We start from the raw sequence: 22,078 nt of genomic DNA on the forward strand, positions 1-22,078 counted from the left end.
TGGTTGGCTGATATGTAACAGAAGCAGTAGCAGTAACTTGTTATTTCATCATTTTATTCTGAGTTGTAAGATATGTTGATATAGGAATATCAGCATTCCAAATAAAATAGGACAAAACATGTCACCAAAGATCAAAATTTTTGCATTGTGTATGTGTTGATAAACTCGTTATATGATTGATAGAAAAATGTATTTTCTAAATCTTCTCTCCCTCCTCTAGATGATACAAGTCATGAGTCTGCCGAACCGTCCAGGAGTGACGCCACAAGCGCAGCCTCACACCTGCGGATAGCCAGTCCACTGCTGGCTGCACTGCTAATCTGCTTAGCAACACTCTTCACCTTATAGCGCCTCCCCCTGTACTGGAGGGGAATTACACCCTGTGCGGCCTGAATCTACCCAATGATGAGGCTGGGGCTAGGGTGGGAGAATGGGGGGGGGGGGGGGGGGGTATTGAGAGTGGGCTTCTTACGGAACACTATTTTTTCCAGATATTTAAGTGGTCTTTCTCCGTCAGTGAGTTTGAAAAAGTTGATGTTGGATGCAGAAGAAACTGTTTCCCCCTTAAAACTGTCAACTAAGATGCCAAATCCCTATTTTTTGACACTTAGTGATTCTTGTTTTCCCTTCTGACATCCCTTTACGTCATGCCGATTCATTGCACCGCTCACATACACACATATATAGGTACCCACACCTAAACACACTTTTACACTGACAGTTTTTCAGTAGCTCTTTGGTAGGTTGTAAAGCAGCAATACACAGCAGGTCAGGGGTGTTTTAGCTCTTATCTAGAAAAATAGAACAGAGATGGGTAGTACTCACACCTCTCTCCTAGTCTTTACAGACTCATCTCTTTCCGCATCAGGTGGATACAGATAGCTGGGTCTTTGTTGGGTGTAACAGATAGTGGAACACCACGTAGGTATCAGTTGAGATACAGTGTAGAACATGTTTAGTAGGAGAGAAAAGGGCACGAGTGAGCTGAGTTGGTTGAAGTATTAAGTCCCCTGGCCTCTTTGATTAAGGTATGCTGTCATGTACTCTCTTTGTGTGTAGAGAGAATGGTTGGAGACTTTTGGCATGACACAAAGAAAAGACAAATAAAAACATTTAGTCCATTGGGTGGATGAAAGATCAAATATTTGAAAGATTACTCAATTTATGAGCGGCAGACAGGCAGGTAATTTTGGACTTTATTCACTGACTTAATTCATCTATAATTGCTCTTTAGTGTGAGACAATGCTTTGTCAGTAATAACAATCTGAACCCTCACTGATGGCAGTTTTGATTCAGTTTGTTATAAAACCTTTTCACTGAATTTTACCTTACATACTCTGCCTTCTCTTGCTGATATTTTAAATGTCATCTATGATTATGGCAAAGACATTTATGTATCAAAGTGGGGGAAGATTTGTGTTGTTCAAAGGTTATGTCAACAGTTTAGAGAAGAAAGCTCCTCTACCTCTGTGAAAGGTTCCAACATTTGAAGAGGCTGCCTCTCTCACCATGTTACAAAACAGCCCTTTTTGAATATGAAATAATACCACTTCCCTACAAGGCAAATACATATTTTTCCTACAATTGCTTATCATTAGTTCACTTAGACGTACTGTAGAGCTTGGCATATGGAATCGTCCCTCAGCATAGCTTTCTACCATACCCAGTAAGGAGGCACCACCATCTAGGAAACAGTGTTGCTTTACTGTATTTTTCCACAAGTCTTTACCACTCATGTATAACCACAACTTCAACTATAACCTCGGATTCAAATGCTGTAGTTACAGTCCATTATAGCAGGCTGCCTGTTCCCCATTCATTTTACTACCGCATAATTCAATCTCATCATAATCAACTCACAATGAGTATGTTAATAGAGAAAATCTACTTTAACATCGAGGCGGAGCGCAGAGTAGTTTAGTTTGGCCACGTTTTGTATTGGCCCCTATTTATACATTGTACTGCTGTATAATGACATTCAACTTCCTTAGACTCACACAGGATCAGATGGTAGATTAACATAGCTGGAGCGATTTGTAAATGGAAATACTGTTATTTTGTTCTTTCTTTCCCAGAGTAGGATGGACAGATACATGAATTAGGTGTGTTGATACAGGTCTCCTTTCAGAGGAGAGAGAGAGAGCGAGAGAGAGAGAGAGACAGAGAGAGACAGAGAGAGAGACAGAGAGAAAGAGCGAGAGTGAGAGAGAGAGACAGAGAGAGAGAGAGAGAGAGAGAGAGAGAGAGAGAGAGAGAGAGAGAGAGAGAGAGAGAGAGAGAGAGAGAGAGAGAGAGAGAGAGGGAGAGGGAGGGAGGTTGCGTATCTAGTTACCGGTCCTACTGTGACTCTTTAATGAGGTTCAAAATGACAGGCATGCAGACCTCATGTTTTGGAGTTAGGGGAGTTATTTCAGCTGTTAAAAATAGATGGTGGAAGGCCTGGGGGTTTTAAAGCGTCAGTGACCTTGCAGTTATAGAGGGCTGGAGAGTGAAGGAGATAGGGGAGAGAGAAAGAAAGAGTGAAAGAGATTGAAAGAACGAAGTGTAGGAGGAAAAAAGTTGCATATATGACTGGAGTGCCTAACAAAAAATACCCAATGCAACCTTTTTAAAAACACTAGCTAAAAATGGAATACACACCTACTTGTAGTAATATAATTCTTCCCAAAGGCATCTTTTTGTTTTGTTTTGATATATTTTTTGTTGTTGCTTTTTCGCAGCTGCCTTCTACAGTATATTCTTCTCCTGAAGGGTTGTGTGTGCTTTCGGCCATATTTGTTTTCGTACTATGGTAACAATGCTATTACAGTAGAATAGCAGCTCAGCTTTCGGGGTTAACGGGAGAGGACGCCATTTAAAGGGGTACTAATTTTCACCAGAACATCATAGGGGATGGGTGCCATGTTCAATCCCAGACGGCCGCCTGTCATCGACTTAACGTTATAGCCAACACTTTTTGGGGAAGTCCAGCTTCAATTCTATTTTATTATAATTACCCGTACTACTCTTTATCATTATTGCTACTATTATTACCATGGTTTATTCTGTACACACGTTAACTTGGGAAATAAGGATCAACTTGTTAGCTGGATACCGTGTATCCTGAGGTAGTCAACCATATAACATGTAGTGTTAGATCAGTTACTGTTTTTCTACCTTTCTGGTGGACAAAGGAAAAATTAGACACTTCATTGTTAAAAACTGTATTATTGTTATTATTGTTATTATGACGATGATGATGATGATGATTATTATTAGCAAAAACTTGATGTAAATAGTGTTTGATATTAAAGTATTAATTTGATTCGTATGTCTTTTCTAAAAACAAACAAATAATGAACACAGTAGAATCTCTGGATATTTGGGAGTGTACACGCAAATAACAGTGCATTGTGAACTGTTATTTTCAATGCCTACTGATGCTTTGAGAAACCTGTACACACCTGGGCTTACCTGTGTGTACTTGTGCTTGTGTGTACCTGATTTCACCTTTGCATCTACGCGTGCCTGTGTACAGCAGGCTGGACTGAAAGCCAATGGGGGCCTCACCTGTTACATAACTATGTTTCCAACCAACCAATCCACAGCCACCGTCACCACTTCATCACAAGTATCCATACAGAACAGACAGAGAGAACAGAATAGACGTGGACAAGATTAACAGTGTTTGTGCTTTTTCGCCTTCAATGTTTGATAGCATTTTGGCCAACCCAGAGTTTTGCCATGGATGGACTGTTGGTTGGCTTTTTATTGGAAGGATCTTGCCAGTTTCATGCGCATGGACTTGATAACGAAACATAAAATGTGTTTTTCTTTTTCTCTTTTGTTTTTCTTTTGAACTTTGTTGAACGTTGGATTCTGTCTTTTTCTTCCCCACTGTCATGTTGTATGCTTTGCATCCCATTGAAATGAAGTCATCCAGTTGTGAGGCTGTGTGGCTACAGAAACAGATGACATGTACATAACACCAGCGCTTGTTAAGGAGTTACAGAGGGGGTGGAGTTATAGATAGGGGCTGGGGTTACATAGGAGGGTGGGGTTACATAGGGGGGTGGGGTTACATAGGGGGGGTGGGGTTACATAGGGGGTGGGGTTACATAGGGGGGTGGGGTTACATAGGGGGTGGGGTTCCAGAGGGGGGTGGAGTTATAGATAGGGGCTGGGGTTACATAGGAGGGTGGGGTTACATAGGGGGGTGGGGTTACATAGGGGGTGGGGTTCCAGAGGGGGGTGGGGTTCCAGAGGGGGGTGGGGTTACATAGGGGGGTGGGGTTCCAGAGGGGGGTGGGGTTACATAGGGGGGTGGGGTTCCAGAGGGGGTGGGGTTCCAGAGGGGGGGCGATTTTAGCGTTTGAGATAATATTTTTTTTCTCCTAACTTTGAGGATGAATCCTCTGGTAACCTTATTATGTATTCCTACCACGTAGCTGCAGACGGTCCATTCTGACTATTCATGCCCTCTTTAATGTGAGTGTGTTTATGTATGTGTGAGAGAGTGTGGAACTGTGTGTGTGTGTGAGAGAGAGATTGAGCTTCCAGCATTGTGTTAGAGGAAGAGGTTATGTGTGCTAACTCGTTTGTGTGCATGTTTGTGTAAACATGCATGTTTGAGAGTAAGTGTGTATAATCAAATGTGCGTGAGCGAGTACTCCAGTGTGTGTGTGTGTGTGTGTGTGTGAGAGAGAGAGTTCGTGTCTCATTTACTATAGCCGCACTGAATGGGACGCGGCAACTTTCTTTGGCAACCAAGCGGTTTTCCCATGCCTTAGTCCTGAAACCTCTGCCATGCCAGAACAATCTGGGTTCAATACATCCCCTGTCACCCTCCCCCGCCGTGGAATGGGTGCTGGCGGCACAAAGGCTACCCTGCCTGTTTTGGAATCTGAACCCCCAGCCTCCTCACCATAGCCTAGCCGCCAGACCACATAGTATGTTAGCTTAGCTAAGTCACTACTTGGTCGGGGTAGAAGTTATCCATTGGCACAGATCTAGGATCAGCTTACCCTCACCCTGTCTAAACCTAAACCATTAGGGGGGAAACGCTAAACACTGGCTTGACTGGTCTTAGATCAGACAGCATGGCAAACTTCTGCCTGCTCCTGTCACCAGCTCCCCACGCATCGCCATGTCTTGAGAACCACTCATTTGTGTGTGCATCCAATCCCATTCTGCGTACTCCTCTTGTGCTATTAACCACCGCCCACCCCCTCATCCCCCCACTCACCCCCACCCCCTGCTCTCCCCCTCTCCTCTGGTCCTATTTGGGGGGCAGAAGTATTGACCGACCTGCTTTTTTCCAGTATATAAACAATAACGAGAAACTGACAAAATTATCAGAGGTCTGTATTTGTATATACATGTGTCTGAGCAATTATGAATACTATTAATAAAATGGAAATACATTGCTTTGATGTTTTGTTTTGATGTCCTTGCTTTTCATTGGTTTGTTGATACACGGTGTGTGCATATATCCAGAACTCATTATGATAGGATCATGGTAGAGATTGTATTGTAGATGGAAGCATACCGTTAACTCAGCATGACAGAGATGTATTGTAAATAGAATTGCAACTGATTGGGGAGCAGATTGAGTCAAGCTTTACCTGGTAAGGATCTCCTCATCAACACATTTAGAATCATCATATTTCTCTGCCAATTAAAGATGGTTATCACTCATCCTCCCTCCTTCCCTCTGCGCCAAGTTTAAATGGGGTGGCAGGTGGTCTAGTGGTTAGAGCGTTGGGACAGTAACCAAAAGGTTGCAAGATTGAATTCCTGACCTGACAAGGTAAGAATCTGTCGTTCTGCCGCTGAACAAGGCAGTTAACACACTGTTCCTAGGCCGTCATTGAAAAAATATATTATTAACTGAAGAATTCTTAACTGACTTGCCTAGTTAAATAAAGGAAAAATAAATAAACCAAGTAAAACCATTTTGGACACACAAATGCACACATGTGCAAAGACAGACGCACACACAAACACACACACACACAGAGAGAGAGAGAGAGAGAGAGAGAGATACAGACAGACAGACAGACAGACAGACAGACAGACAGACAGACAGACAGACAGACAGACAGACAGACAGACAGACAGACAGACAGACAGACACACTAAACCTGCCAGAGCCCTCTCCCCCCTTCACACACACACACACACACACACACACACAGAGATATACTGTAGACAAATAGACCTAAACCTGCCAAAGCCCTCTCCCCCCATTCACACACACACACACACACACACACACACATAGAGATATACTGTAGACATACAGACCTAATCCTGCCAAAGCCCTCTCCCCCCATTCACACACACACACATAGAGATATACTGTAGACATACAGACCTAAACCTGCCAAAGCCCTCTCCCCCCATTCACACACACACACACAGAGAGATATACTGTAGACATACAGACCTAAACCTGCCAAAGCCCTCTCCCCCCATTCACACACACACACACACACACACACACAGAGAGATATACTGTAGACATACAGACCTAAACCTGCCAGAGCCCTCTCCCCCCATTCACACACACACACACATAGAGATATACTGTAGACATACAGACCTAAACCTGCCAAAGCCCTCTCCCCCCATTCACACACACACACACATAGAGATATACTGTAGACATACAGACCTAAACCTGCCAAAGCCCTCTCCCCCCATTCACACACACACACACACACACATAGAGATATCCTGTAGACATACAGACCTAAACCTGCCAAAGCCCTCTCCCCCCATTCACACACACACACATAGAGATATACTGTAGACATACAGACCTAAACCTGCCAAAGCCCTCTCCCCCCATTCACACACACACACACATAGAGATATACTGTAGACATACAGACCTAAACCTGCCAAAGCCCTCTCCCCCCATTCACACACACACACACAGAGAGATATACTGTAGACATACAGACCTAATCCTGCCAAAGCCCTCTCCCCCCATTCACACACACACACACACAGAGATATACTGTAGACATACAGACCTAATCCTGCCAAAGCCCTCTCCCCCCATTCACACACACACACACAGAGAGATATACTGTAGACATACAGACCTAAACCTGCCAAAGCCCTCTCCCCCCATTCACACACACATGCACATTCCTAGGCAGAGATAGTTAGAGAGAGAGAGACATAGAGAGAGAGAGGTCACGATCAGATGAGCTCCTGCATTTTTCAGCATTTTCTTTAAAAAAGATACATTTAGAGTTAGATAAACTTGGATTTTTTGTCAGGAACACATACAGGATGCTACCCTCTACAACATAACCCTCACTTCAAATCAAAACTCAAAACCTACAACCTGATTTTGGACGGAATTACGGAAACACCTGAAAAGTTCACAAATACCAAGGATTAATTATTTTATACAGCAAATTCTCTGGAAAACAACAGAAACCTGAAAACACCACCCAACCTGGAACTGAGTGAGTAATGTTTAGTCTGAAACTATATTCTATTTCCAAAAGCCAAGAAGAATAATACATGACATTACTTTATAAGGACTGAATAGTAACATAATTCTGCCAAGCTTGATACAGCTTCAACTAGCACTTAAGTGTCAAGTGAGAGGTGTCAAAGCCCATTAGCCCAACAATGGCAGGAGAGTCGAATAGTCTACCCCAACCAAATGGAGAGGCCTTAGAAGCTGCCTCCCGCTGTTCAGAGGTAATTAAAATACAGTACCCTGTCATTGTAAAGAATGATAAGGCAAGAAAAGATCACAAAATGAAGCTCCTTATGGAAAATCAAGAGACACTTTTTGCTGACTATTACAAAAATGGGAACATCAGCAACCTTATCTTCTACACAAACCATCCAGTGGCATGGCACAGTGCTATATTAGCACACTACCCCTTTGTTAAGAGAGGGGGGGTTAACGAGGGGTGGAAACTTAGGATACTTGACAACGAGGAATCTGAGTCAGCTAATATAAATCTATATAAGTCTGGAACAGTATTGGTACAGGGCAATCACAAACAGTTTCAGCTGGACTTTCACCTAATCAAAGAATTAGCCCAGCAGGAGAAGCTTTCCCTTGATAAAGATACCCCCACCCCAAGCGGGTCAGACCAGACGTCTTCATCATATAACCACACAGACGAGCAACCCTCAGCAGACAGTCAACCTCCCAGTACAGAGTACTTCTCCCTCATTGAAATGAAGGATAAATTCACCCAGCTGGAGGTAAGGCAGGTGGAGCTGGAACAGCAGGTGATCACACTCCAGTCAGCACAGACCCAGACAACAGCCCAGCACAACAACACCCCCTTAACCAGACCTGGAGAGCTGGAGGTGGAGAAAGACATACCTGCACTATGGACAGTGGTGAGACAACATCAACAGGAGAAAGAGCAGGAACAGGAGAAGAACAGAGCACTAGAGGAGAGGATCAGACTACAGGAGGAGAGGGAGAGGGGGATGGAGGAGAGGATCAGACTACAGGAGGAGAGGGAGAAGGGGATGGAGGAGAGGATCAGACTACAGGAGGAGAGGGAGAGGGGGATGGAGGAGAGGATCAGACTACAGGAGGAGAGGGAGAGGGGGATGGAGGAGAGGATCAGACTGCTGGAGGAGAGGTTGAGGGGTATGGCATGTGACAGAGAACAACCCACTAGGGAGGTGGTCATCCCCACAGAGACCCCAGCAGAACAGCCCACCTCAGCACCCGACAAAAGTCTCGACACCACAGCAGAACAGTCCACACCAGACCCTGACCATAGAGTCGACATCACAGCAGAACAGACAAAAGAAAAACCCCAAGCCCAGCAGCTCTCACCCCCTCTGAGCCCCCCCCCTGTCAGCCACCCTGATAGCCCTCCTGACAACCCCCCCACACCCACTGAGGACAAACACAAGACACAGATTTTTCTCCTCATGGACTCAAATGGGAAATATATAGAAGAAAAAAAACTTTTTCCCAAACACAGTGTGTCTAAACTCTGGTGTCCAAACACCCAGCGCGCCCTAGACCTTCTGTCTGAGGACAAACTAGGCTCACCTAGCCACATAATAATACACACAGGCACAAACGACCTGAGAGCACAGCAGGAAAGGGTGGCCACAGCACTGAAGGGAGTGATTGAAAAAGCTTCTTCTACTTTCCCCAACGCACAAGTGGTTATCTCCACCCTGCTACTACGAAAAGACTTCCACCCTGCTACAATACAGCGGGTAAACGCAAGCATTTCCCGTGACTGTGCCTCAAAACCAAATGTTTTTCTGGCCCACCACTCCACCCTGGACTTGAACAGCCTCTATGACCAGGTCCACCTCTACAAGGCAGCAGTGCCCACCTTTGCCCGGACTCTAAAGGACATCGCTCTCAAACAACAGATCAATAGACACCCCACCCAGACCAGCGAGACACCCTCCAAGACCTCCAGGACCCCCCCCTGGACCTACACACCCCCCCCCACATCAACCATGCCGACACCCAATTTAGGCCCCCTCAGATCAGACCCATGCCACTCCTGCCCACCCCATGCACCCCACCCCCGCAAAGAGGGCATCAACATGGAAGTCACACATACGCCCAGGTAGTGAGCGGGCAAACAGGCCCAACCCCCACTCTTACACTCGCCCAAGCCAACGGCATGTACCAGATGCTCAGCAGGCTCTGCTCACACTTACTGGCCTGAGGCCAAACCACACGGCCAACAACATTGGACACTTTATGGAACAAAAAGCCTTCACTATATCATCCTGGAATATCCAAGGTCTGAGGTCATCTGCCTTTGGCCTAAAGAGCAGGAACCCGGACTTCACCAAAGAAATCGGTAATGCAGACATTGTCATCCTGCAAGAAACATGGTATAGAGGAGACGGACCCACTGGTTGCCCTCTAGGTTACAGAGAGCTGGTAGTCCCATCCACCAAACTACCAGGTGTGAAACAGGGAAGGGACTCAGGGGGAATGCTAATTTGGTATAGAGCAGACCTAACTCACTCCATTAAATTAATCAAAACAGGAACATTTTACATTTGGCTAGAAATTCAAAAGGAAATTATCTTAACAGAGAAAAATGTCCTCCTGTGTGCTACCTATATCCCCCCACTAGAATCCCCATACTTTAATGAAGACAGCTTCTCCATCCTGAATGAGGAAATCAATCATTTCCAGGCCCAGGGACATGTATTAGTCTGTGGCGACCTAAATGCCAGAACTGGACAGGAACCTGACACCCTCAGCACACAGGGGGACAAACACCTACCTGGAGGTGACAGCATTCCCTCCCCCATATGCCCACCTAGGCACAACTATGACAACATAACCAACAAAAACGGGTCACAACTCCTGCAGCTCTGTCGCACGCTGGGTATGTACATAGTCAATGGTAGGCTTCGAGGGGACTCCTATGGTAGGTACACCTATAGCTCATCTCTTGGCAGTAGCACTGTAGACTACTCTATCACTGACCTCAACCCAGAGTCTCTCAGAGCGTTCACAGTCAGCCCACTGACACCCCTATCAGACCACAGCAAAATCACAGTCTACTTGAACAGAGCAATACTCAATCATGAGGCATCAAAGCCAAAGGAACTGAGTAACATTAAGAAATGCTATAGATGGAAGGAATGCAGTTTGGAAACCTACCAAAAAACAATTAGGCAACAGCAAATTCAATCCCTTTTAGACAACTTCCTGGGTAAAACGTTCCACTGCAATAGTGAAGGTGTAAACTTGGCAGTAGAAAATCTTAACAGTATATTTGACCTCTCAGCTTCCCTATCAAATCTAAAAATCTCAAATAGAAAACCGAAGAAAATGAACAACAATGACAAATGGTTTGATAAAGAATGCAAAAATCTAAGAAATAAATTGAGAAACCTGTCCAACCAAAAACATAGAGACCCGGAAAACCTGAGTCTACGCCTTCACTATGGTGAATCACTAAAACAATACAGAAATACACTACGGAAAAAGAAGGAACAGCACGTCAGAAATCAGCTCAATGTAATTGAAGAATCCATAGACTCTAACCAATTCTGGGAAAATTGGAAAACACTAAACAAACAACAACACGAAGAATTATCTATCCAAAATGGAGATGTATGGGTAAACCACTTCTCCAATCTTTTTGGCTCTATAACAAAGAATAAAGAGCAAAAACATATACATGATCAAATACAAATCCTAGAATCAACTATTAAAGACTACCAGAACCCACTGGATTCTCCAATTACCTTGAATGAGTTACAGGACAAAATAAAAACCCTCCAACCCAAAAAGGCCTGTGGTGTTGATGGTATCCTTAATGAAATGATCAAATACACAGACAACAAATTCCAATTGGCTATATTAAAACTCTTTAACCTTTTGTCAATAGGGGGAGCTGTTAGCATTATTTTTTTTTTTACATTTCCAAATTAAACTGCCTCGTGCTAAATTCTTGATCGTACAATATGCATATTATTGTTATTATTGGATAGAAAACAGTCTATAGTTTCTATAGGAGTTGAAATTTTGTCTCTGAGTGGTACAGAACAATTTTTACAGCACTTTTCATGACAGGGTTCAGATTTCAGAAATTTTTACCTCTGATCTGGGGTCTGTTTATAAGGCCACAGTGAATGCTATGAAGAAACCGACACTACCTACGTCTTCCTCTGGGTGTCTGTACGTCATCACGTTTTCAATGAACTCGATGGGACGTTCACAGCCATTATAAATGACAAAAATGTACAGAGACCCCTCTTTCTCAACGTGCGCCTCAAGCGTGAAGGCCATCGGACCTGTCTCGTTCCAAATCGTTTTCTAACCAGCTATATTTCTCCGGTCATGTTTTCAGTCGTTATAGTTGTTAAAAACATCATAATGTAGTTAATTTGAAACGTTTTATAGCAATTTATATCCGTTTAGTGCGATTCTGAGGAATTTATTTGTCGTGCACTTTCTAGCTTTGGGAACGTTTCGCGGTCTCGGTCGTTGTTAGTGGACATTTCGAAGGACAGAGGACATCTATCGACCAAAAGACGTTTATAACATAGAAAGGATACATTGCCCAAGAATATGATGGAAGATCAGCTCAAAGTAAGCAATATTTAATATGATAAACCGTGTTTCTGTCGAAATATTTTAAACGCATTTTTCGCCATTTTGTTTTGTATAGCTTCACTTGGCCAACCCTGTATTGAAAAGTAAGGATAATTTTAAAAATGTAAATCAGCGGTTGCATTAAGAACTAATTTGTCTTTCGATTCCTGTCAACCCTGTATTTTTTAGTCAAGTATATGATTAGCTTTTAATTAAACTAGATCACTCTGATAGATGACGTCAGACATATTGAGGCTTGATTTCCTAGTATTTTCATTGTGTAACCACGGTTTTGTATGGCTAAATATGCACCTTTTCGAACAAACTGTATATGTATGTTGTAAAATGATGTTACAGGAGTGTCATCGGAAGAATTCTGAGAAGGTTAGTGAAAAAATTAATATCTTTTGGCGGTGATTACGTTATAGCGCTCTTTGGCTGGAATCGATGCTCTGGTAACGTTTTCACATGTAGTATGCTAACTTATCGATTTATTGTGTTTTCGCTGTAAAACGCTTAGAAAATCTGAAATATTGTCTGGAATCACAAGATCTGGGTCTTTCCATTGCTATGCTTTGTCTATTCTTATGAAATGTTTTATGATGAGTAAATTGGTCATACACGTTGCTCTATCTAGTAATTCTAGTGGATTTGTGATGGTCGGTGCAATTGTAAACTGTGATTTCTACCTGAAATATGCACTTTTTTCTAACAAAAACTATCCTATACCATGAATATGTTATCAGACTGTCATCTGATGGTTTTTTTTATAGGTTATTGGCTATCAATATCTTAGTTGAGCCGAATTGGTGATAGCACCTGAAGGAGTAAGAAACTGATGGAGTTAGAATAGTGGTGTATTTTGCTAACGTGTTTAGCTAATAGATTTACATATTTTGTCTTCCCTGTAAAACATTTTAAAAATCTGAAATGGTGGCTTTATTCACAAGATCTGTATCTTTCATCTGGTGTCTTGGACTTGTGATTTAATGATATTTAGATGCTACTATCTACTTCTGAAGCTATGCTATCTATGCTAATCAGTGTGTGGGGGGTGGGGGGTGCTCCCGGATCCGGGTTTCTGAGGCAGTAAAAGTTAACATCGTCCTTAGCTCTGGCATCTTCCCCAATATTTGGAACCAAGGACTGATCACCCCAATCCACAAAAGTGGAGACAAATTTGACCCCAATAACTACCGTGGAATATGCGTCAACAGTAACCTTGGGAAAATACTCTGCATTATCATTAACAGCAGACTCGTACATTTCCTCAATGAAAACAATGTACTGAGCAAATGTCAAATTGGCTTTTTACCAAATTACCGTACAACAGACCATGTATTCACCCTACACACCCTAATTGACAACCAAACAAACCAAAACAAAGGCAAAGTCTTCTCATGCTTTGTTGATTTCAAAAAAGCCTTCGACTCAATTTGGCATGAGGGTCTGCTATACAAATTGATGGAAAGTGGTGTTGGGGGTAAAACATACGACATCATAAAATCCATGTACACAAACAACAAGTGTGCGGTTAAAATTGGCAAAAAACACACACATTTCTTCACACAGGGTCGTGGGGTGAGACAGGGATGCAGCTTAAGCCCCACCCTCTTCAACATATATATCAACGAATTGGCGCGGGCACTAGAACAGTCTGCAGCACCCGGTCTCACCCTACTAGAATCCGAAGTCAAATGTCTACTGTTTGCTGATGATCTGGTGCTTCTGTCACCAACCAAGGAGGGCCTACAGCAGCACCTAGATCTTCTGCACAGATTCTGTCAGACCTGGGCCCTGACAGTAAATCTCAGTAAGACCAAAATAATGGTGTTCCAAAAAAGGTCCAGTCGCCAGGACCACAAATTCCATCTAGACACCGTTGCCCTAGAGCACACAAAAAACTATACATACCTCGGCCTAAACATCAGCACCACAGGTAGCTTCCACAGAGCTGTGAACGATCTGAGAGACAAGGCAAGAAGGGCATTCTATGCCATCAAAAGGAACATAAATTTCAACATACCAATTAGGATCTGGCTAAAAATACTTGAATCAGTCATAGAGCCCATTGCCCTTTATGGTTGTGAGGTCTGGGGTCCGCTCACCAACCAAGATTTCACAAAATGGGACAAACACCAAATTGAGACTCTGCATGCAGAATTCTGCAAAAATATCCTCCGTGTACAACGTAGAACACCAAATAATGCATGCAGAGCAGAATTAGGCCGATACCCACTAATTATCAAAATCCAGAAAAGAGCCGTTAAATTCTACAACCACCTAAAAGGAAGCGATTCCCAAACCTTCCATAACAAAGCCATCACCTACAGAGAGATGAACCTGGAGAAGAGTCCCCTAAGCAAGCTGGTCCTAGGGCTCTGTTCACAAACACAAACACACCCCACAGAGCCCCAGGACAACAGCACAATTAGACCCAACCAAATCATGAGAAAACAAAAAGATAATTACTTGACACATTGGAAAGAATTAACAAAAAAACAGAGCAAACTAGAATGCTATTTGGCCCTAAACAGAGAGTATACAGTGGCAGAATACCTGACCACTGTGACTGACCCAAACTTAAGGAAAGCTTTGACTATGTACAGACTCAGTGAGCATAGCCTTGCTATTGAGAAAGGCCGCCGTAGGCAGACATGGCTCTCAAGAGAAGACAGGCTATGTGCTCATTGCCCACAAAATGAGGTGGAAACTGAGCTGCACTTCCTAACCTCCTGCCCAATGTATGACCATATTAGAGAGACATATTTCCCTCAGATTACACAGATCCACAAAGAATTCGAAAACAAATCCAATTTTGATAAACTCCCATATCTACTGGGTGAAATTCCACAGTGTGCCATCACAGCAGCAAGATTTGTGACCTGTTGCCACAAGAAAAGGGCAACCAGTGAAGAACAAACACCATTGTAAATACAACCCATATTTATGTTTATTTATTTTAACTTGTGTGCTTTAACCATTTGTACATTGTTACAACACTGCATATATATAGTATGACATTTGTCATGTCTTTATTGTTTTGAAACTTCTGTATGTGTAATGTTTACTGTTAATTTTTATTGTTTATTTCACTTTTGTATATTATCTACCTCACTTGCTTTGGCAATGTTAACACATGTTTCCCATGCCAATAAAGCCCCTTGAATTGAATTGAATTGAATTGAATTGAAATTGAATTGATATACTGTAGACATACAGACCTAAACCTGCCAAAGCCCTCTCCCCCCATTCACACACACATGCACACACTCCCTTAGAATCCTCGTCATCACACAGAGTACATGGTAACTAACTGTCTGACCGTAAGGCTAACAGTAATTCTCTCTCTGCCAAATTAATAAACTAACCACCCCTGTTTTGGAACTAGACTGTGCAAAGTTCCGTGTTGAAGACAAATGCCAGTCAGCCAGTGCCAGATTCAGACCTAAAGACCTAAGACCTGCTTTCATTTCAGTCGGGTACTAATGAGCACTCCTAATAACCTTCTGCTGGACCCCATCAGGACTCCATCAGGACCCCATCAGCGTTGGTTAGATTTACCCTCCATTATCTCTGGCAATTATACTCACGTCCAGATCATTCCAGGCTCCAGGGGAAAATACCCCTGGAAAGCCAATTGGAAGTTAAGAACCCAACAATACTTTTCTGCTGTCCCTCTTGGCAAAAACTGGTTACATCTAAGTTGTTTCCACATCATTTCAACAACAACAAAAATCTGGTGACGTTGAATCGATGTGGAAAACTGATTGGATTTGCGAAAAGTAATCAACATAAGGGAATGTCGTATTTTTTTCATCTAACTTTTAGCCTAAATCCAGTGACATGGTGAAATGTTTTGTTGATTTCAAGTTGATTTCACGTTAGTTGACACCTCAACCAAATGTAAATCAACAGGTTGAACTGTGGCCTCCTATAAAAAGCACAAAGTAAACCTTTCTGCAACTGGACAATGTGCACACACTGGTTGAATCGATTTGATTTTAGATTTGTTAGGTTCCCCGTTAGCCGACGCCAATGGCGACAGCTAGTCTTATTGGGGTTTGACACAACAAAAAATACATTACAGACAAAATACTTTACTATTTATATACATTTAAAAACATTACACACAACAGTCAGTATGTACAAAACTTTGTTTCCACGTTATTTCTATTAAATTACGTTGAGCCAAAGTGGAATAGACGTTGAAATGATGTCTGTGCCCAGTGGGTGGACTGTAGATGGAATGGTTCAGAGTAGTATTCTATATTTGTGCATATATGTGCATTGCGTCATTGCTCTTTGTGTCCCTCTGCTGTGTGTGCATCTTGCAAGTTGTCAGAAAAATTGCGAGGGGCTGAAGCCCATTGGCTAGAACTCTAATGCTAGGGGGTGGTCCATGGGAAATGTAGGGACAAAGTAGGCCTATATAAGGGACAACGTGAAGGAGTTGCCTTGGCCAAGGACAAGTCATCTTTGCTGTGTAATGGAAAACAGTCAATCATCATTATAACAACAAGCAAACAAATGTAAATATAGGAAACTCCTATCAATTACCTTAGACCACCCTGTGTAGCCTATCAATAACAGCCACCCAGACAGTTATTGGCTAGCAAAGGGGTGGGACAAAACTCATAACTCACACACACATCATCACATATCAAATGGACAATACACATAGGAACACAAACTATTCAATGATATCACACTCAAATCTAACACAACTGATTACCACACAAGATTAAAAGGGTTAAATGTTATTAACATATGTTTGAGACTACATTGTTGCAACCTACATTGTTGCAGCCTATGTTAGAATAACAGTCTGAGTTACAAGAAACTGTATTTTGAGTTTGCAACATTAGGGTAGTGTCTTTACCATTTCTCAAACAAGTCAGGCAATTTATCAGAGGGTTTGTAGGATAATTTTCTGTATAATTATCCTCTCACACCACACATTGAGAGGATGTCTATGCATTGTAATTGCTAAAGTTCAAACATGTCCTCTGTCCAACCAAGACACCCGCAGCATAATAAACGGCCACGTTTCCAAACACTGCTGTTTGTCCAATGATCGCGTTGTCGGTTAAAACTTGCTATTCATGTTAAAGCCCTCTATAGATTCAAAGCCTTGAAAAAAATAACTGAAAAATCACATTTCATAAGTATTCAGACCCTTTACTCAGTACTTTGTTGAAACACCTTTGGCAGCAATTACAGCCTCGACTCTTCTTGGGTATGACGCTACAAGCTTGGCACACCTGTTTTTGGGGAGTTTTTCCCATTCTTCTCTGCATATCCTGTCATTCTTTGTCAGGTTGGATGGGGAGAGTCACTGCACAGCTATTTTCAGGTCTCTCCAGAGATGTTGGATCGGGTTCAAGTCCGGGTTCTGGCTGGGCCTCTCAAGGACATTCAGAGACTTGTCCCGAAGCCACTCCTGCGTTGTCTTGGCTGTGTGCTTAGGGGTGGCTGTCCTGTTGGAAGGTGAACCTTCACCCCAGTCTGAGGTCCTGAGCGCTCTGGAGCTGGTTTTCATTAAGTTTCATCTCTGTACTTTGCTCCTTTCATCTTTTCCTAGATCCTGACTAGTCTCCCAGTTCCTGCTGCTGAAAAACATCCCCACAGCATGATGCTGCCACCACCATGCTTCACCTTGGGAGTGGTGCCAGGTTTCCACAAAACGTGATGCTTGGCTTTCAGGCCAAAGAGTTCAATCTTGGTTTCATCAGACCAGAGAATCTTGTTTCTCATGGTCTGAGAGTCCTTTGGTGCCTTTTGGAAAGCTCCAAGCGGACTGTCATGTGCTTCTTATTGAGGAGTGGCTTCCGTCTGGCCACTATACCATAAAGGCCTGATCGGTGGAGTTCTGCAGAGATTGTTGTCCTTCTGGAAGGTTCTCCCATCTACACAGAGGAACACTGGAGCTCTGTCAGAGTGACCATCGGGTTCTTGGTCACCTCCCTTACCAAGGCCCTTCTCCCCAGATTGCTCAGTTTGGCCGGGTGGCCAGCTCTAGGAAGAGTCTTGGAGGGTCCAAACTTCTTCCATTTAAGAATGAGCCTCCAGCGACGATCTCCAGTCCGGAGTCTCCAGCGATGGTCTCCAGTCCGGAGCCTCCAGCGACGGTCCCCAGTCCGGGGCCCGCAACGAGGGTCCCCATTCCGGGGCCGGCAGCGAGAGTCCCCAGTCCGGGGCCCGCAGCGAGGCTCCCCAGTCCGGGGCCAGCAACGAGGGTCCCCAGTCCGGGGCCCGCAACGAGGGTCCCCAATCCGTGGCCCGCAACGAGGGTCCCAAGTCCGGGGCCCGCAACGAGGGTCCCCGCACCAGAGGCACCACCAGAGGGGGGTGAGCCAGAGGTGGAGCGTGGCCTACGTCCCACACCAGAGCCGCCACCACGGATAGATGCCCAAACAGACCCTCCCCTATAGGTTCAGGTTTTGCGGCCGGAGTCCGCACATTTGGGGGGGGGGGGGGGGGGGGGGTTACTGTCACGCCCTGACCTTAGCGAGCATTTTTATGTCTCTATTTGGTTTGGTCAGGGTGTGATTTGGGGTGGGCATTCTATGTTCTTTATTTCTATGATTTGTGATTCTATGTTTTGGCCGGGTATGGTTCTCAATCACGGACAGCTGTCTATTGTTGTCTCTGATTGGGAATCATACTTAGGCAGCCTGTTTTGCCACTTTAGGTTGTGGGATGTTGTTTTTGTTAGCTCTGTGTAGCCCTCAAGACGTTACGTTCGTTGTTCTTTTGTTGTTTTGTTTGGTGTTCGGTTTTTTAATAAAGAAGCATGAACACGTACGCTGCACCTTGGTCTTCTTCCGACGAGCGTTACACTGGCTGAGAGAATGCCAAACGTGTGAAAAGTTGTCATCAAAGCAAAGGGTGGCTACTTTGACGAATCTCAAAGTTTTACACTTTTTTTGGTTACTACATGATTCCATGTGTGTTATTTCATAGTTGTGATATCTTCACTATTATTCTACAGTGTACAGGAGTTTAATAAAAAAATACTTTATTCCAGTACATTTCCTTACATTTCTTGGAAGGTAACAAACTTGTGCACACACACACATACACACACAAAGAGCTCTTGCAGGGCCATTTCAATACAACAGCCCTTATTTTATGTAGCCTCAGTCTGTCAATTGAAGTCATTTTGCAGCACAATATGGACAGGATTGACAGTGTTGAGAAGCCCACCTAAATGGAACACGTTTGAAGGAACATTCTAAAGCCAAGCGTCTTCCTTATTGGCTTCTGTTTGGTGTTCCGTTTCCATGTGAACAATCAGTTTGACTGACAGCTCTGAATGATGTCCTCAGTTAATCGCTCCAGCGGTGTGAAAAGGTCATAAATCAGCCAATTACGTAGCCTTAATGAATAGATATTTGGGGGGAATATATAAAATGCCTTGCGGGCATATCAGCACATCCAACCACAGACAGTGGGAGAAGGGGGGTATGAGACAACAGATAAGCTGAATGTGTTTTCAATAAAGAGCATATTTTTCATCTCACAATGAGTTATATTGGGTGAAGAAACTAACAGTGAATTCAAGTTTGGGTTTGGGATTCTCAGTGAGTGAGTGAGTGAGTGAGTGAGTGAGTGAGTGAGTGAGTGAGTGAGTGAGTGAGTGAGTGAGTGAATGAGTGAGTGAGTGAGTGAGTGAGTGAGTGAGTGAGTGAGTGAGTGAGTGAGTGCCATAAATCAATGGTGCTCCTGTCAATGATTTCAGAGACCGGTATAATAATGATTTAAATGGTTTGACCATCCAGATCTATTTGCACTTGATTGATATCCAGATACAATGGGTCCTTGACTACCTCCGGAGATGGCCAGGAAGAGCTGATCACAATCAGATCACAATGAGTCTTTTAATCATCTACACCTGTCTAAAAATGAGGGCACAATCAGAATGTGGACAAGATCAGGAGAAATGCTCAGGAGTAGCTTCATATAGTGGCGAAATCGACAATCAAGCTGTCTAAGCAGTTTAACAGTATTTGTTTCGACATAAGAATCCACCCTCTTTCAGCTGGGTTAGGAGAAATGTTCACACTTACAGTACCACTCTTATCCCCGTTAACCACGCCATGACAGGCTTCACAGAGAACGCAGGAAATGATGTTCCACGAATGTTTCACAAACAACCAACAGAACACAGGTAAATCAATGTCTGCCATTTTTGCACCATAATACCCACTACATTTTTTTAAAGGTAACAACAACAACAAAAAATCCATCAAATCTGGATCCCAATTGTCGGCAGCAATTCCCACGACAATAGATGAGAGAAATTTGTGGGATACAGCTGGGGAATTCCGGAACACCGATTTGCCAATATGGAGGCCCCTCCCCTGAAACAGACCCCTCCAGTTACAGTAAGCGGAGGATAGAAGTGGGATTAGTTTCCCCACAGTAGATGAGAGAGCGCGAGGGGCATGACTGGGATATTACAGTGACGTGCCAACACTAAATCATATAAATGACTGCCACCCTGGGTCATAAATTTGATTGTAATGATTTTGTCATTCTGTTAAAACAATAACTTTCAAGCCTAAGTATTTTTTCTCCTCCTATAACCTTTGATTTATGCTTTAATATTTTGATGGTGAAAAATTGTCTGGGTCTTGTTCCGTAATGATGCATATAGAGGGGATGAAATATTGGCACAATTAATTTTGCTTTTCAGATTTAATTATTTTATTTTATAATGGTATCCATCAATACTGTTGCAGATTAAATGTAGAGTGTACAGGAGAAGGGGGACATCTGCGAGAGGAATGTGTTTTTCAGTTGACTTCCTGGGACATAAACGCCAGCTGAATAATTCATGAAACATGTTATAGCTTTAATCGGATTCTTAATTTAATTATTCAATACTTTTCTCCCATACCGATATTTCACTCAGCTCTCACTTCCCATTTCCTTTGAAACCTCAATTTCACCAAATATGTCGTCAGATAGAATATCTTCCCTTGTTGTTGGCAACGTCGTATTTTATCTCAAACGAGGACACGTCGGGTGGGACGATACAATTACCTGACTTCTTGGTTTGGCACTCCTTAATGTTCTGACTCGTTCTCTGCAACTGTAAATAGTTAATGTAATATATATATACTAATGAGATGGCAGATAGACTAATGATATTATGGTGGATAAAATAATATACATTGAGTATAAAATTACAGAGCTATTTATTGCAAAAATTTTACAAAAAAAATGTACACCACTGTCCTTTATTTATCTTGAATATGCAGTAGAGAGCAGACCAGAAGGAAAATACCAATATCTTCCCTGTCAGTTGTAGTGAACAAGGCAGAGTAATATTCCCAAAGACCATGCAAATGACCTCTCTCTCACACACACACACACACACACACACACACACACACACACACACACACACACACACACACACACACACACACACATTGTCTATGATTTGAACCATCTGCCAACTGTTGACACAGTAAGAATGTATACTTGAAGTGGCATATGGTTCACTTTCCCCATTTTACAATTACATGAGAAGGAAGTGTAGGCCCAATTTACACATTTTTTGCTGCTGTGTCACAAGGCTGCAATCTTATCCACACCCCAACCCCACCACCTCCATGTTGGTCAGGCCCCCCAAGCCCCCTACTTATTTAAATTCCTCTCCTACTACTTGAGTGGCACCTACATTGACCTTTCACCTATCTGTTGGATCTGGTTTGGTGTGGTCTGGTTACTAAATGTCTGTGTGTTGGCCTCTGGGGGTACCTCTGAAGTTCAGGGGCAAAGGTCACCATTCAAATGTTCACTTTCATGTTTGCCTGGACATCAAATGTCACTGTGAAGTGTGTTTACTGAATACATGAGTTCACCTGACTGATTCAAGCGTGTAAAGAGATGGGAAGTCTAGTCTTATCTAAGTATGTACAGACAGTATCTTGTACTTGGACTTGGTGGTTGACAATTTTTTCTAACATATATTTAACATAGTTTGATTA

At 43.1% G+C, this 22,078-nt stretch overlaps 1 protein-coding gene across 2 annotated transcripts in view; it reads left to right on the forward strand.

Moving 5' to 3' along the window:
• Positions 1-3,305, forward strand: part of LOC139545063 (ephrin-A5-like) — a 224,852-nt gene extending 221,547 nt beyond the window's left edge. For both annotated transcript variants that reach the window (XM_071352439.1, XM_071352440.1), the window contains one exon: positions 221-3,305. In XM_071352439.1, coding sequence (XP_071208540.1) covers positions 221-348 — 128 coding nt within the window. In that variant the 3' untranslated portion in view covers positions 349-3,305. The remainder of the gene's footprint in view (positions 1-220) is intronic.
• The last annotated feature ends 18,773 nt before the right edge of the window (positions 3,306-22,078 follow it).

The sequence above is a fragment of the Salvelinus alpinus genome, chromosome 19 (assembly GCF_045679555.1).
Source record: "Salvelinus alpinus chromosome 19, SLU_Salpinus.1, whole genome shotgun sequence".
Classification (NCBI taxonomy): Eukaryota; Metazoa; Chordata; class Actinopteri; order Salmoniformes; family Salmonidae; genus Salvelinus; species Salvelinus alpinus.